Source organism: Pongo abelii, chromosome 8 (assembly GCF_028885655.2).
Source record: "Pongo abelii isolate AG06213 chromosome 8, NHGRI_mPonAbe1-v2.0_pri, whole genome shotgun sequence".
Lineage (NCBI taxonomy): Eukaryota > Metazoa > Chordata > Mammalia > Primates > Hominidae > Pongo > Pongo abelii.
The window spans coordinates 113,686,639-113,703,761 of record NC_071993.2 but is presented as its reverse complement, the minus strand read 5'-3'; the positions used below and the strand labels follow the sequence as shown (position 1 = coordinate 113,703,761).

General features: G+C 39.6%; 1 protein-coding gene across 5 annotated transcripts in view; it reads left to right on the top strand.

The window, feature by feature from the left end:
- The window catches only part of SORCS1 (sortilin related VPS10 domain containing receptor 1), a 594,724-nt gene that overhangs the window by 484,274 nt on the left and 93,327 nt on the right, over positions 1-17,123 (top strand). For all 5 annotated transcript variants that reach the window (XM_002821140.5, XM_003777633.4, XM_009245781.4 and 2 more), the window contains exons 11-17: positions 1,511-1,613; positions 1,882-1,958; positions 3,811-3,902; positions 6,031-6,138; positions 8,191-8,308; positions 9,802-9,932; positions 13,360-13,473. In XM_002821140.5, the coding sequence (XP_002821186.6) occupies positions 1,511-1,613; positions 1,882-1,958; positions 3,811-3,902; positions 6,031-6,138; positions 8,191-8,308; positions 9,802-9,932; positions 13,360-13,473 (743 nt within the window). The remainder of the gene's footprint in view (positions 1-1,510; positions 1,614-1,881; positions 1,959-3,810; positions 3,903-6,030; positions 6,139-8,190; positions 8,309-9,801; positions 9,933-13,359; positions 13,474-17,123) is intronic.

The following is a 17,123-nucleotide window of genomic DNA, read 5'->3' as shown; positions in this document are numbered from 1 at the left end:
CCCTGTCTTACATCATCTGAGTGTTATACTACGCTGTTCTGGAACATCCACAGCATTTAATTATATCTGTTCTAATCTTCCTCTTGGACAAATAAAAGCCAAGAGTCTAGGCCTGATATTTCTTCTAGTAGGGGCTGTCTTCTTTACTCTTATAGAACATTATAAAGTCAAAACTCCTTTTTTTGAAAGCTTTACATGAAATGTTTATGCAAAACCAATCATTTGTTACTATTAGTGCACCTTGAGAGTTTTACTTTGTTGGCAGTAAAGAAAATATCCAATTGTGATCTGCTGTTTTATTTCACCAGCGTTCTGGCTGTTTTTATTCCTGAGTTTCATTTTCACTTTGTCATTTACTCCATCCTATATAAATTTAATCATTGTATCTGTAGGTGTCTGAATGTCTGCTGGCTGAAACTTACAGAGCAGAAAAGAAGTAATAACAGAGATACATTGGTGATTCCAGAAACTCAAGTTGATAAGATTAGAAAGTAATCTTCCTGAGATATGAAAAGAAATGTGGGTTCAAACACAAACTTATATTTTTTGACAACTCAGTACAAGAACTATTTTAAACAAAATTCGTGTAAGATTTTTTATCCTTTTTTCTTGAACACTGTTGATGTTTCAGTCAGATAATTTGAATGAGGTTTCTGCACAAACAAGTCCCTTACATTTTCACTTACATTTTTACTACTAGTGCATTTTGTCTACAAGTATGACTTTTATATTGAATAATTCTGATTCTGATAATATCCTGGTAGAGATACTGGGTCAGTTGCCTGGCAGGTGTTTGAATAATTTCACATACTGTTTCTATACAACTGAGACCAAGGTCTAAAATGGAGAATGACTAAGAGATGCCAACCTACATTTTCAAAATCCTCCCAGCTTGACTTGACCTTCTCTCCTGGCTTCATATCCCATTTCTCCTCTTCAGTCTTTTCTGATGACATACTGTGCTGCTCAGCTTTTCTGCTTCTTTTTCTTTGTTATTGCTATTACTCAGGCTTGAAATGTTCTTTAACCTCTTGAACATCTACCTACTGTTCATAGCCTATCCATCTTTGCTTCAGGCACTGTTTTCTTTTTGGAGTCATTCATGATTCAAAGTTCAGCATAGTCTCTCCACCTTCTAGAATCTCATACTGTTTTGTCTCTTCATTTTTTATGGCTGTTAAAAGATTCTCTTTTTATGGTAATGAATAGAAGGATCTCATGCCCTCTATATAAATTGTAAGCTCTGTAATGACAAAGACCAAATTAGATTATACCTAAAATGAAGGTTGTCTTTACTTTACTCACTTGAAGGCTGTTTTGCACTTAGTGGACACTAGATATTTGGGGGATGAAAGATGTTGGGTAGGTATAGATACAATGGGTGGTTGGAGTGGTGCATAGATATATGGTAAATGGGATGGTTGGTTAGATGGATGGATGATCTGATTCTGAGCTTCAAATGACCATTGTGATTATGTGATTTTGTGGCACTTATTATTTCTCTTTTCAGCCCTATTGCTCACTACACCTTCACCTGAAGGTCTCTGAGAATCCCTACACATCAGGGATCATTGCTAGCAAAGACACAGCTCCAAGCATCATAGTGGCATCCGGTAAGAAGCTTGCCTGGTTTGCTGGCTGTGGTAAATAGTGTTTATTTTAAGAAGCTAGATATCTGTACTTGGAACTTAATGAGCAAGCTAAAAATATTTTTGAAAGGCACCGTTTTAAACCATTGGCCCTGAAGCAAGTCTGCAGAAAACCCCTGCACAGGCAGAATGCTTGCAGTCAAAATCTTTCTCAGGCAATGCATCTGCCAATATAGTCCATTGTTGCTTTTGCAGAAAGTTCTTTTCACTAATGGCACCGTTCTCTTTCTAGGTAATATAGGTTCTGAATTGTCAGACACTGACATCAGCATGTTTGTCTCTTCAGATGCAGGGAACACCTGGAGACAGGTAAGAAAATACCCTGGGTCAAATCGCTGAAGTTTAAGTAACATAAAAATTGCCCAGCTTGGTTCAAATCTGGGAACTTTTTCAGCAGTGCTACACATAAATCCTAATGACTGTGAATATGTTTATTTTTCCTTTTTTATATAAAAGTCTTAAATCTTGGAGTGTAGCAAATATTTATGGAATTTGATTTTTTATCATTAAATAAAGATGTTCCTTATTCAGAGCTTGTATGTAAGGATTTTTATAAGTCACAATGAAACCAAATTAAGTCTGACTAAATTTTTCCCACAGATGAAAACCAGAATTCCTAAGGGTTTATCATATAGGGAATATGCAGCCTTAAGGGTAGCTTACATATCTAATGCTGAGTTGGCTCCATAAATTCCCCTTGCCTTGAAGTCAAAATAGGAAGGAATGCAGATACAGAAATGGCCATTACCCAGGTGGTGTTCTGAGATGTTTAAATCTCATGTGCAAAAGACAGAGTAATAACCATCAGGATGCATATGTTAGAGAAAGTAGAAATGGAATACTTTAAACCAGTGTGTTTAGCTTAAGTGCTTCCTGCCCTTCTTCTGAATGAAAATTAGATACCCATAGCTTACAAAACAGGCATTTAATGAGGTTTAGCAATCTTAACAAGATATGCACCTAATGCATGGTTGTTATACTTCAATAAATATGTTTTAATACCCTACTGACGTTTAATTATCATACAATAACTAGCACTGTAAATTGAAATCTAATGCACAGGTAATCACACTTAGCGATGACAGCACTCTGCTTTAAATTTTAGACGGAGGTGTCCACATTATGTTCCAATTGCCATTTCTTAGCTTCAGACCCTTTATAGATCCTCAGTGGGATTCTGATATTTTGAGCGGAGGAGGAAGGGAAGAAATTTGCATAAGAAACCCCATAGCAATTGATCTTGGAGGTATGTAGAAACTTGGACTATTCTAAGTAAACTTCCTCTGGAGAATAGAGAGCAAGGATCCCATTTTCTTCTTTCCAACACCCCAAGCAAGGCAAAGAAGTCTTTACTTCTATAGTCTTGGGTTGCATCTTGGGTATAAGAAATAAACAAATTGGAAGAAGATTGTCTGTAATGTAACTCCAGGCAAGGCTGCACTGATAATCTGACTGAGAAAACAGCATGCATCTTATACAGAAAGGATCTAGAGATTATTTCCATTATGTCTCCATTTGACTTCAAATTTCTTTCTCTACATTTGGAGAAAGACCCAATGACACATGTACCCAAAGATGACGACAGAACTCACCATGATTTTGGTGGAACGTCTATTAATTAAACAAGAACAGTTTTCTTTGATAACAGTTGGAAACTTCAAAATAATAAGATCTGGAAAGGGCACTGTAATGCAGCAAGTCCAAGCTCCATCCATTACTGTATGCATGATCTCAGGCAAGTTACCACATCTCTCTAAACCTTAGATTTCTTATTTATGAAAATGAGACTGTTGGAGTAAATGATTTCTAAGGTTCCCTCTGTCTAGAGATGTATAATATATGACAGTTAACCAATATTCTGACATCATCATAACTGGGAATCAATAGAAATTATCATGAAAATGAAGGAATCTAAGCATGAACCCATAAATATTCATTGTTCAAATTTATTTTATGCACACCTAAAATTATTTTGTATAACACCAATGGTACAATAGCCCATGTTGGGAAGAACTGTTCTATAGCTCTATTTTCCCAAAGATTTAGGGAAACCTATTTTTATCATGGGAAGGATTTTTGTTCTCATGTGAAGACTGATTCTCTGAAGCCTGGGTATGTGTGGATGTGGATGTGTGTCCATGTATGTGTTTTCCTCATCCAGATCTTTGAAGAAGAGCACAGTGTTTTGTACCTGGATCAAGGTGGAGTCCTGGTTGCTATGAAACACACATCTCTCCCAATTCGACATCTTTGGTAAGGGCACGTGCTGCCTGTGAGATCTGCAGCTGATGGTCCTGAACTGCTAAGATCAGTCTAGGAGTCAGGCTATCAAACTGTCTGTTTTGTAGTAAATCTGTTACCAAAATGCCGAGGTTTGGTTCAGGTCCTGTTACTCTCCACACAAAAAGCCAATCCACTGAGACAACAAATATTGCCAGGGAAGAAAGCTTTAACTGGGTGCTGCAGCCAAGGATATGGGCAATCAGTCCCAAGTCCATCTCTCTGATGACTAAAAGTAGGCGTTTATATAGAGGGAAGAAATGTAACCAGGTGTGAGAAAACAGGAATTAGGGAGGGGTAAAGAAGAGGAGGTGAGGAAGAGGAAGTGGTCAACAGGAAGCAAGTTGTCAATTAGGCAGTCATGATGGGTAAGTAGTCTGGCTTCTCATTGTCCAGATGCCTTTATCTGGTAAGTTTCAGCAACTTGATACTACCTGGGAGGCCTGATGGTTGGTTTCCTGAGAGAAGAACTCAGATAAGACAAATGTAACTTTCTCAAGTTTTAAGACAAGGAGGATCAATTTCCGTGTTTATTCAAAGAAACCATAAACATCAGTTCTATGGGCCAGTTGGGCCAGTTTCAGAATGTCAAGGTCTACTAGAGCAGTGGAGGTAGGAAAGAGAGAGAGACACAGAGAGAGAGAGAGAGAGGGAGAGTTTTACTCCATGAGAGAGAAATTGCATTATACTTTGCAAATGTGATGATACTTTCACCCTCATACCCTCACCAGTATATTATTCTCTCAGCACGATTACAGGTAGAACAATGTTCATGATCAGGTATAGTCTCTGAATAGCTTGACTTCTTGCAGTCACCTTTCCCAAATAACATCTCCTGGAGTTTAATATCTGTATCCATATTTGCATTCCACACAGAGATGATCAGCTCATGACAGTTCTGCTCCAGTCTCATCTCTCCTGATCTTGCTTTCTTATTTTTCTTTTTTGAGGTGATATTCCACAGTTCTGCCTGTGCATATCCCAAAGATGGATGTATAAGGACTAACTTCCAGAGGAGTTATCAATAGGCTCTTTCAACTGTTTTTGAAAGTGGTTCTCTCCATATATGAGTTTGTCCAAAATCAAAAGCCTGGTTTTCCTTCTACTGTTAGTTAGTTTGATGACTGAAGAGAAAGCTGCAAAAGAGAGAAAAAAAAGGCTAAGCTTGGGCAAGGGCGTTCATAAAGAAACGCAGAGCAAAGAAAAGGTCCTGGGTGACTATAACAAAATGCCATAAACTGGGTGGCTTATAAACAACAAAAATTAATTTCTTATAGTTCTGGAGGTTGAGATGTCCAGTATCAAAGTGCTGGCAGATTCAGTGTCTGATGAGGGCTCCACTTTTGGGTTTATAGATGGCACCATTTTGCTATATCCTCACATGGTGGAAGGGCAAGGCACTTCTCTGAGGCCTCTTTTAAAAGATCACTAATTCCTTTCATGGGTGGTCCGCCCTTAGGATCTAATCACCTCCCAAGGTCTCCACCTTCTAATATCATCACATTGGTGATTAGATGTTCAACATTTGAATTTTAGAGAGGACACAAGCATTTAGACCATTCCAGTGACCATCAGGACTGAAGAATTATCTTCTCTTGCTTTCAAGAGCCTATCCTGTACTCATTCATTCAGTGAGGTCAACCAGGATTTATAGTTGTAAGAAGGACACACTGAGGACTTGGTCACTTAGAGATGGGTTGGTTGAAATCCAAGTAAGACTTACAAAGTCATTGCTCTTCAGGATCACCTGTAAGACTTGTTAGACAGTAGAAAGGTTTTGGACAGGGTCAAGAGCTTGAGGTCTAAGATATAATAAAATATCCAAACTTTCAACAATTTTATAAAAGACTTATAGTTATTGTCATTTAATGTAGCTCTCCTTTTATTGATGTTTTAATATATCTGTGTCCCGATGGCTTGGCTAACTGTATTTCTACTTTCTGATATAATTAAGAATACTTATTCATATGAAAGGCTCATTTTGACAAAGTCTCAGCTATTTTTAAAATGTATTATCTCCGGGTTGAGAGTATCTTTCCTTTGAAATGACATTTTTTTTTTCCTTTGGAGATCTGATGACTGATTTTTTTTATATCATTAGGTTGAGTTTTGATGAAGGGAGATCTTGGAGCAAATACAGTTTCACATCTATTCCACTTTTTGTGGATGGGGTTCTGGGTGAGCCTGGAGAAGAGACTCTCATCATGACGTAAGTTGAAAACTGTGATGTAGTACAGCCTTCATAGAAAAGAGTAATCCACAAAAATGTTTTATAGCTAAGCCTGTTTGATTTGCAGCTTTAGGTTCAAGGTTGTTGCATCTTACTGCAAGAGTGTACAGCAAATAGGGAAGAAAAATGTGGGCAGCTATTTTCTTGGTTCTTTGATAGTTTTTAGGAGACCCAGACTGAGGCACTTAGAGAAATTAGAAGTGATGATTTCAATAGGAAATAAAGCTGTACATTTAAAACTTTAATAATAACCTGGATATGTGGAAAATCTCACGTATATAGGAATGAGTTCGCTTTAAGTCAGAACATAGAGTTTCATTAAAATGCCACAAAGCATTGTATTTTTCCCTGGCTCTTTACCTAACCCAATTGTGAGGCATATTAGGAAAACCATGAGAACAGTCTGTTCTTGTGAAATTGCATTTACACTCATTTTTGTCTGGAATGTGATGATCATTAATTTGTGAAAGATTAATGACGCTGCCTATGGGTTTCAATACATGGACTTTGAATTTCAAGCATGAAACTGTGATAGTTCCTTCCTTTGGAAAACTGGACATGGAAAATAGAAAGGGAAGGTTGTAAAGTAGTTGATCTGGTCATCAATGAAAACTTTCAAGCCAAAGTCAATTCTTGGTAAGCTTTCTAATTCTCTCCCCTACCACTACTATTTTTTTTTTTTTTTTTTTTTTTGAGACGGAGTCTTACTCTGTTGCCCAGGCTGGAGTGCATTGGCGTGATCTCGGCTCATTGCCGGCTCCACCTCCTGGGTTCATGCCATTCTCCTGCCTTAGCCTCCCGAGTAGCTAGGACTATAGGCGCCCACCACTATGCCCGGCTAATTTGTTTTTAATTATTTTTTTTTTAGTAGAGACAGGGTTTCACCATGTTAGCCAGGATGGTCTCGATCTCCTGACCTTGTGATCCACCCGCCTCGGCCTCCCAAAGTACTGGGATTACAGGCGTAAGCCACCATGCCCGGCCTACCACTTCTACTTTTTAATGGTAGGAAACAACAATAAAAATCTAATATGCCTAATAGCTACACTTTTCTCAATGAGAAACATAGCTAAATTAGCAATGCATTCCATAATTTGTCTTTCTTCAATTTTTATATTTTCAAAACAGATTTTAAAAAACTGACCCAACAGGCCACTTCATGGCTTTTCTTCAAACCTATGGTTGGTAATTCAAACATCTCAGTAAATACTTAAGTCTCTCTGAGTAAAGAGAGTAGAATGTGCAATGTAGGAAACCATTATTAGTACTTGGTTCTGCTGATCACTTTCACTAGGGGCTGGTGGGAAGGTAAAATAGCATGGAAACCATGGGAACTATGTACATTAGCAAGATAACCTGGAAGTCTAATCCTGGACCACATAGAATACAGCATTTATGATTGTTTTTCTCAACCATATTTTCCCAACCAATCCTGTGGCACAATATGTACAAGTGGGCTCTTTAATTAAACACTCTGGGTCTGGTTCTACCTGTTATTATGACTTGATTTTGTTTTTGCAATGTTAACAAAACTCATTGAATCTCATATTATCTATCTGTGAAGTGGATCCAGTAATAGTACCCTCCTCGGCCAGGCGCAGTGGCTCACGCCTGTAATCCAGCACTTTGGGAGGCCAAGGCAGGCAGATCATGAGGTCAGGAGATCAAGGTCATCCTGGCCAACATGGTGGAACCCCATCTCTACTAAAAATACAAAAAATTAGCTGGGTGTGGTGGCTCGTACCTGTAATCCCAGCTAGTCGGGAGGCTGAGGCAGGAGAATTGCTTGAACCAGGGAGTCAGGGGTTGTAGTGAGCCGAGATCACACCACTGCACTTCAGTCTAGTGACAGAGCGAGACTCCGTCTCAAAAAAAAAAAAGTACCCTCTTCATGAATGCGTTTTGAGGATTAAATGATATGATTCATATAATGTGCTTAGCTCAGGGTGAACACTCCACAAATGCTCTCTGTTGTTATTACTCATTACATTGTTTTCATTGTAATGATTTTTATCACCATGATCTCTGTAGAGTGTTTGGACACTTCAGCCACCGCTCTGAATGGCAGCTGGTCAAAGTAGATTACAAGTCCATTTTTGATAGACGGTGTGCCGAAGAGGACTATAGACCCTGGCAGCTGCACAGCCAGGTAGGAGGAAAAGAACTGAGACTAAGGCCTGGGCAGGAAGCATGAGTGGTGTTGGGGGAAAGCTAGTTGCTAAGGTATAGGAACTAGGATGCTGTAGGCCAAAATGTCCATCTACTGTTTTCTTACACATTTGTGTTCCACAGCAGTAAACAAACTCACCATTAATAGCTTGTTGTGAAGTCATTTCTGTTTTTATTGTGCTAGGATATAATGAGATAAAATTCAAATGTGCTTGGCTTAGGCTTACAACTCAAAATGAAACACCAATTCAGCACTCAGATCCAAACATAATTCATCTGAGAATGTCATATGGTTGCATGGTGGGGGCAGGGATGAGGAAGAGATCTTCAATTTTATCTAGCAATGCAGAGACACAGAATAACAAAATTATGCTGGGTGAGTGTTGCCGGAGAAATCCTTCTTCCCCTTTGCCTTGATTCCTTGGAACTATATAGTACTTTTTGCCTCCTTGCAAGGCACTCCTGGTATGAGAATGCAGAATTATTAATAGGAAACTTTCATTTGTCCTGGACTCTCACATATCCAGCTTATATCAAAATGCTTGGATGGAAGTGTCTCTCCCTTGATTTCCCAAGGTACAAGTCGTTCTGCAGATCTCTCAAAGGATATGGTAGAAGTACCTGCTGCAAAGCCATCACCATATTCAGACAGAGAAACGTCATATACCTCAAACCTAGACCAAGTAATATATGTAAATATAGATGTGTAATGAAGCCAGTTAAAGTGAGTTTGCTCAAGAAAGATGGTGTACAGTAGATTAAGCAAAATTCTCTGATCTTTCAGAAACACAAAAGGAGGAGTGTGTCTGATAGTGGGCCCTGCATTAGCTGGAAACACCCACCCTATTCAGAGGCTCAACAATAAAATTGCTCATTTACATTGCTGATATTTTCTCCTTTGGGATGCACAAGCATTGTGATATTCAAAGCTTTTATTTATTTTGTGGGAAAACACTGAATTTAGCTCTCTCGCTTGTCTGGTAGAGGAACATTAAAATCTGTGCTGTAAAGTTGTGTGGGCAGAGGCATAATAAATCAAGGCAAAATGGATGTTTATATTTCTTAGCAATGCTCCTCTTTCATGCTCTCATAAATGACCAACTGTATAAATCTTTTATTATAGGGGAATTGAACTTAATTACTACAGATTTATTGGCAATACACTAGGTACAGGCTGAGTCTGTGTGTCCTTCATAGCACTGCACCCAACACTTTGCCAAATAAAGGTTTGATAAGTGCACACAAAATTAAGGATGTTATTTAATAATCCTCAATGATTGTTAGGATTGCCTTTATAGTCAGGTTGTATAATAGGGCTCTAGACCGCAAAAGGAAAATGTTGTTAGCACAAAGAGGGTTACCAAAGTTTACGTTACACTAAGATGTGCGGATGTCTCCCTAAATATCACTCATGTGGTGCAGGGAGAGTCCAAGCTATGTGCCCAAGTATCTGTGATCCTTCTCTGCTTACAGGGGGAAGCATGTATCATGGGAGCAAAAAGAATATATAAGAAGCGAAAATCAGAGCGGAAGTGTATGCAAGGAAAATATGCAGGAGCTATGGAATCTGAACCCTGTGTCTGCACTGAGGCTGATTTTGATTGGTGAGCTTGTGCAATTATCTCCTGGAGCCATTCGGTGTATCAAATCCACGTGGGCCTGAATGAAAGCTTAGAATTGAAATAATAGTAACATACATAGGGCTAAGTGGCAAGCTTCATATTCTTATAAAATTACCTCATAGTTTACTAGCTATGTGCATGTGTACGTGGAATAGTCAAGAGTTTCTTTAGACTGAAAGAGGACTCCGAAGATGGCTGGTAATTATCTTCATTACCAGCAGATTTGGCCGGGCGTGGTGGCTCATGCCTGTAATCCCAGCACTTCGGGAGGCTGAGGGGGGCAGATCACTTGAGGTCAGGAGTTTGAGACCAGCCTGGGAAACTGAGACCAGTGTGGGAAACATGGTAAAACCCCATCCCTACTAAAAATACAAAAATTAGCTGGGCATAGTGGCAGGCACCTGTAATCCCAGCTACTTGGGAGGCTGAGGCAGGAGAATCGCTTGAACCCAGAAGGTAGAGATTGCAATGAGCCACGATCGTGCCACTGCACTCCAGCATGGGCGTCAGAGTGAGACTATCTCAAAAAAAAAATGCAGATTCTTTCTGTGCTGCTTCAAACAGCAACACTGGAAACAGTAAGTGGACTTTTTAGGGAGCAAACAAACATATTTGTGCTCAAGATGAAAGCTTTCTAGAATTTAGGATTTCCTGTAGTGGAATAATAGCCTTTTAAGGCAGTAAATTTTCTGTCCCTGCAAGTTTTCAATTCATAGTTAGCTGACCATAGCTTATGAGATTCATGGAAGACGTTGCTGAACTCAGATCAAGCATGGGTTCAATGGCATTGCAAATCTGTAAGTCGGTGAACGTAGTGATAAAGGAGACTTTTTGCTTTACCAGGATTAAGCTAATTTAAACTGGAGAAGTACTGAGACATTTAGAGGTTAAACTAAACTCAGTGCCAAAGAGTCCTTCTTGAGACATTTGCTCAGCAGAAAGCTAGCTTGTGGGCACCGTGAAGCCCTTGGCTTGTTGTCAGTGTTAATTGTTCAGGTAAGGCTTACAAATTATTGAGGACAAGTAGGTGGTAACTCCCTTGGTATTTTCCATTGTTTTCTTCCCTCTTCTTTTTGCTTTTCATGTATTTATTTGTTTTTAATTTAGAAAACACAGTCACTAAATATGTACATATGTGTTAAAGAATTAAAACTTGACCTGCATAAGAACTAAAGTCATTCTTTAACAGTTTCTTTCTAGCTGTATAGCAATCTCAGGTTACATATTGAATCATTAAAATATCGGTGATTGAACTGAGATACTGTGTACATACACATCACATATTTTAGAAAAGTTAAGCCTTCTCTTATGGTGGACATCTGGAGATATTCTCTGAATAAATAGTACTAGGAAGGTCTGACAAGAGTGGCAGCCAGCAGTCAGACCAGTAACCCACAGCTGTACCCCCTTGTTGGTGAGGACGCCAAGCCAAGAGCCAATGAAGTATCCTTCGGGCTCAGCCAGAGGGCAACAGAGCTTCAGTTACATTGGAGCTCAAATCTTCAGGGAGCTCAAATCATCGAAATCTTCAGGGGCCTCCTTAGTTGTGACTTCTGTTTCAGTCAGTGCAATATTATTATAATGACAAAAATATTTTATCTCTGTACTAGCCTTCGAGACTAACATCCTGAAATGCATTCACAGGGAAAACTACCATGAGATTTTAAGTCGTTCATTGCATCCCTCTTTCTGAAGCCACTGCTGCTTCTTCATCTACCCTATTCAAGGAAGATTTGCAAAGGAAGTTAGCATCCTACATTAGTGGTTTAGCTTTTGCCTTAAGAAACAGCCATTCTTTAGCAGGAGGCAAATTTATTCTCTGGTAGAAAACCTAAGAGAAAAAAAAAAATGAGATGAGCTATCCCAATGTCCTGATTTCTCCCCAAAACATTTGCTTCTCTGGGAATCTTTTCTACAGGCTTCAAAGTAAGCCAGTCTTTTGTGGTTGTTGTTGTTGTTGTCATTTTTCTTTTTCAATTGTAAGCTAGTCCAGAATGAAAGGAATACCAGATAAGGAAAGCAATTAGATTTCTCCTCTCCCGCATCCCTCGTGCCCCTTAGTCTTGGCCCAATCCCTGCATTCATTTGTGATTGGAATCCGCTACTCATCCCGCCAGCTGAAATGCATTCTGAGAGGTGGGAAATGAATCATGAAGGAGTTCACTGTAAGGTTTTCTAGTCCAGTGGGATTTCTGTCACTGCATGATTTCTGAAAATATTTGGGAAGGCTCATCACAACCTTGTTGGGTTTCTGCTAGTAGCTGGAGTTTTGGTGATTACACCTGGCTGTAGTGTAATGAAAGGTGATTGTCACTGAGTGTTTCTTCTTGGTTTGGCCCTCTCCTGGACAGTCCCCCAAATGACCTTGCCTGTCCCTCTCCAGCATTTGTAAAGTAACTCCCCGAAGCAAACACTGGTTGTCCTATAGGCAGCAATTCTGAAGTCTTCCTACCCATGCTGCATTGAACCAGCACCAAATCCTGCTGGTATGTGCAAAATTCTAAGTACCAGCTGCCTGGTGACAGGCCCCTGAGCTGAGCCTGTTTCTCCGTTCCTGACCCTTGTGTGCCAGCATCTCACCTCCATTACACAGATGGGCCAATTCATACTAATGCTTGCCGATTGCTGCCTGCGATTTGTCTGTGCATGTGGAGGTGCAATTTGTTGTCATTCTCTGTGCCCAGGTTCATCTGCCAGAAGCCAAGAATATCAGGCAACTCAGAGGCCCCTGGAAGCATGAATGAGAGGAGGCTGAGAGGGAAGTCTTTGACTATATCCAAAATAGTGAGGATTTAAAGCAGTTAGTCCCAACTGGCAGCGCTAACTGCCTAGTATGAAACATTTCCTTAGGGGAATGCTCGAGACACTCCTGAAGGACATTTCCTTTTTGGCTGTAACTTTGAAGCATATGGAGTGTACACAGAGAGACCTGGCTCAGCTCTACTTGGTAGATCCAGATGTCTTGGAAGAGCATCCCAAAGACATCACCAGTAATGAGGACTGTGCCACATGTGGCCGTGTTAAACTCTGTGATGAATTTCTCACCAAGGGTTGAGTTCCACCACTGCCCGTTTTCGCATTACAGCTTTCTCTGGGCCCAGCCACCTGTATTGTGTATCCTTCTAATGAGAACACAATCTACTCTCTCAGCTTAAGAGTGTTTAAATGGAATGACCGGCTGTGTAGGATATTTTCCTGAATAATTGATAAATATTCTATGAAAAAGTTCTATTTTTGAGAAGTCATTAATTCAGGGAATGCTTGTGGTTTTGTTTGTTTGTTTGTTTTTGTTTTTGTTTGTTTGCTTTGACTAATTGATTAGTGTAGAACTTGGCTGTGGACTGACGTGGAATTGTTTTCAGTAATTTTGCCACCTAGTGAAAGGTTTTTCTCGGCTCTTTCCTAACAGCGACTATGGTTATGAGCGACACAGTAATGGCCAGTGCCTGCCGGCATTTTGGTTCAATCCATCCTCTCTGTCAAAGGATTGCAGCTTGGGACAGAGTTACCTCAATAGTACTGGGTAAGTGTCTGGAGTAGTGACCTTGAGAGGCCAACCTTTGCTGCCTTTCAGCACATGTTATACTGACAGAATTACTTCTGATCAAGGACCAAGCATATTTCCTTACAGCACAATGTAATTGCTTTTGTTCATTTTAACAATGAAGCACAACTTTGCACTAATAGTGCAAGTTTCATGTGAGAATAAGATTCCAGTTGCAAATTTAAAAAAGAAATGTGTCTTGATTGAATATCACGATGATGATATTAAAATAAAAATGTCTTCATTTTTTCGACACTTTGTTTTCAAGCTATTTAATCCTGTAAAGTTACCTTTTACCCTCATTGTATCCATGATGAGGAAGGCCAAATAGATATTTAATATTTGCATTTCCTGTTTTATAGATGTGGAACCTGGAATCACGAACTCACTGACTTTTCAAAAGTATACTAGTGTTAATAAGAATGTATTTTGCTTTCTCTTTATGTTCAGTCTTGACACATTTAAACATGCATTCTGACCTTTGTAAATCCAGAATCACATTCTAAAATTTGATATTTAATATTCTGTGTCATGGGGCTTATGCAATATTATTTAAGAAATACTATAATAAGGAAAAAAATTCATAAATTTGTCTCAAATGTAGTTGGTATCTATACACTTTAAAATAGCTCATGGAACCTATTTAAATTCTGATTCAAACAAATGATCTGTAAAAAGACACATTTGAGCCATTGAGGAAAATTGAACATATACTAATTCGGGTAATGTATTAGTTAGGGCTTTCCGGAGAAACAAAACCAATAGGATGTATATTTATTTAGAAAGAGATTTATTGGCCAGGCATGGTGGCTCACACCTGTAGTCCCAGCACTGTACTTTTGGAGGCTGAGGCGGGCAGATCACTTGAGGTCAGGAGTTTGAGAGCAGCCTGGCCAACATGGTGAAACCCCGTCTCTACTAAAAATACAAAAAAAAAAAAAAAAAAAAAATTAGCCTCACATGGTGGTGTGCACCTGTAGTCCCAGACACTCAGGGCGCTGAGGCAGGAGAATCACTTGAACCCAGGAGGCAGAGGTTGCAGTGAGCCGGGATCACACCACTGCACTCCAGCCTGGGTGACCAAGTAAGACTCTGTCTCACAAAAAAAAAAAAAAAGAGAGAGATTTATTGTAAGGAATTGACTCATTTGATTATGGAGGTAGAGGTAGGCGGGTCCCAAGATCTGCAGGGTAGGTCAGCAAGCTGGAGACCCAGGAGAGCTGACAGTCTAGTTCTAGTTCGAGTCTGAAGGCCTGAAACCATAGAGCCAATGTTGTAGTTCTAGTCCAAAGGCCAGCAGACCTGAGACCCAGGAAGAGCCTATCTTTCAGTTCAAGACCGAAGGCAGGAAAAGAAGCCAGTGTTCCAATTTGAATGCCATCAGGCAGAAGGAATTCTCTCTTACTTTGGGAACTGTCAGCTTGTTGAATTCAGGCCTTCAGCTGATTGGATGAGGCCCGCCCTCACTAGAGAAGTCAATCTGCTTTACTCAGTCTACTGACTTAAATGTTAATCTCATTTAAAAATACACAGAAGTGGCTGGGCGGGGTGGCTCATGCCTGTAATCTCAGCACTTTGGGAGGCCGAGGTGGGTGGATCACGAGGTCAGGAGATCGAGACCATCCTGGCTAACACGGTGAAACCCCGTCTCTACTAAAAATACAAAAAATTAGCCGGGTGTGGGCGCCTGTAGTCCCAGCTACTCAGGAGGCTGAGGTAGGAGAATGGTGTGAACCCAGGGGAGGCGGAGCTTGCAGTGAGCCGAAATCGCACCATTGCATTCCAGCCTGGGTGACAGAGCGAGACTCTTGTCTCAAAAAAAAAAAAAAAAAAACACCCCACAGAAGTGTGACATTTGACCAAATATCTGGGCATACTATGGCCCAGTCAACTTGACATATTAAATTAACCATCATAAGTGATATTAAAGAATTATACTTATATATTTAGTCATGATAAAGGCATTTTGGCTAGGCTAAGAAAAAAGCCTTACTTTTTAGAGATACATATTTGTGTGAGTTTTGTTTTAATGTGTTAAAAAACAGATAAGTATTGATAATTTTTGGAGATGGGTAATGAGTACATGGGAATTTATTACATTACTTTTCTTCATACATACTTGAAAATTCTGATAATAAAAAGTTAAAAAGAAGCTAGTGTAGTAGCACATGCCTATAGTCCGTGCTACTCAGGAGGCTGAAGTGGAAGGATCGTTTGAGTCCAGGAGTTCAAGGCCACCCTGGACAACATAGGGAAACCCCCATCTCTTAAAAAAAAAAAAAAAAAAAAAAAAAGAAGAGAGAAAAAGGGAAGGAAGAAGGAGAAAGGAGAAGTAAGGAGATAGGAACCTTACCAATCAGCCAGTTCTACTTGACAAAGCCCCTTCTCCTGAGCCAGCTACAGTACAGAGAATCCACTTGAGGAGGTGAGACTTCCATTTATGTACTCTGTATTTGAAATTTTAAATATGTTTAATTTTTATAAAAAGATTATCAAAATAATAGATACTATTCTTTTCAAGGAAGGAGAAGGCATAGAAAAGGATTTTGTAATGATTCCTATTTCTGATGTTAGGGATTTCTAGAACTTTTGAATAAAGGAATAAGCTATGATTTTTTTGAATGATAACACGATATCCAAGGAAATATAAATAACACTTTTATAGCAATGGGTCAGTGAGGTCTTAGCATAGTACCATGGGGGAAAAAAATGGAAAGGTTGATAATTAAACTTAATGGGGAAGGAATTCAAAAGACAGAGTTTTATTACTTGCTGGTACTAGCATGTTTAGACACTGTAAAGGGCATTGGAAACCCCTCAAGCTAATTTAAGAACTGATTTTTTTTTAACCAGCTCAATCAGTCAAGGAAGTTATATTAGTCTGTCTTTGGTATTGATGATAGGAGGCTGAAACACAGAGGGATCAAATTGTTCCAGATGCTACTCAATCATAGACCAAGGCTGAATGATACCTGTGACCCCTCACTCTTCAGTTCATTGAGATCTTTTTTTAATTTTTTTCTTTTTTTTTGAGACAGAGTCTCACTCTGTTACTCAGGCTGGAGTGCAGTGGCACAATCTCGGCTCACTGCAACCTCCGCCTCCCAGGTTCACACCATTCTCCTGCCTCAGCCTCCCGAGTAGCTGGGACTACAGGCGCCGGCCACCAAGCCCGGCTAATTTTTTGTATTTTTACTAGAGACGGGGTTTCACCGTATTAGCCAGGATGGTCTCAATCTCCTGACCTCGTGATCCACCTGCCTCGGCCTCCCAAAGTGCTGGGATTACAGGCATGAGCCACCGCACCCAGCCCATTTGAGATCTTATAAATTCTGACTAACATCAAATAAAACATCAGTGACGTTTAAGTAATTTTATATTCAAAAAGAATACCATCTATGCCATATAAAATTAAAATCATTATGTCAATTAAAATGTGACTTAGCAATAAGCGTCCAGGTATATAAATGTTGGTCAATGCAGTTGTTACGTTTAGTAGTCACAAAATTACAACACTACCTTCTAGGACTCCACCTTTACTCTCAGGGGCTTGTTCATTTCTGTGGGTATTACACGATAGCATCTGACCCCAAATGATTTTTGTTAAGTTGCCACATCCATTGGTTTCG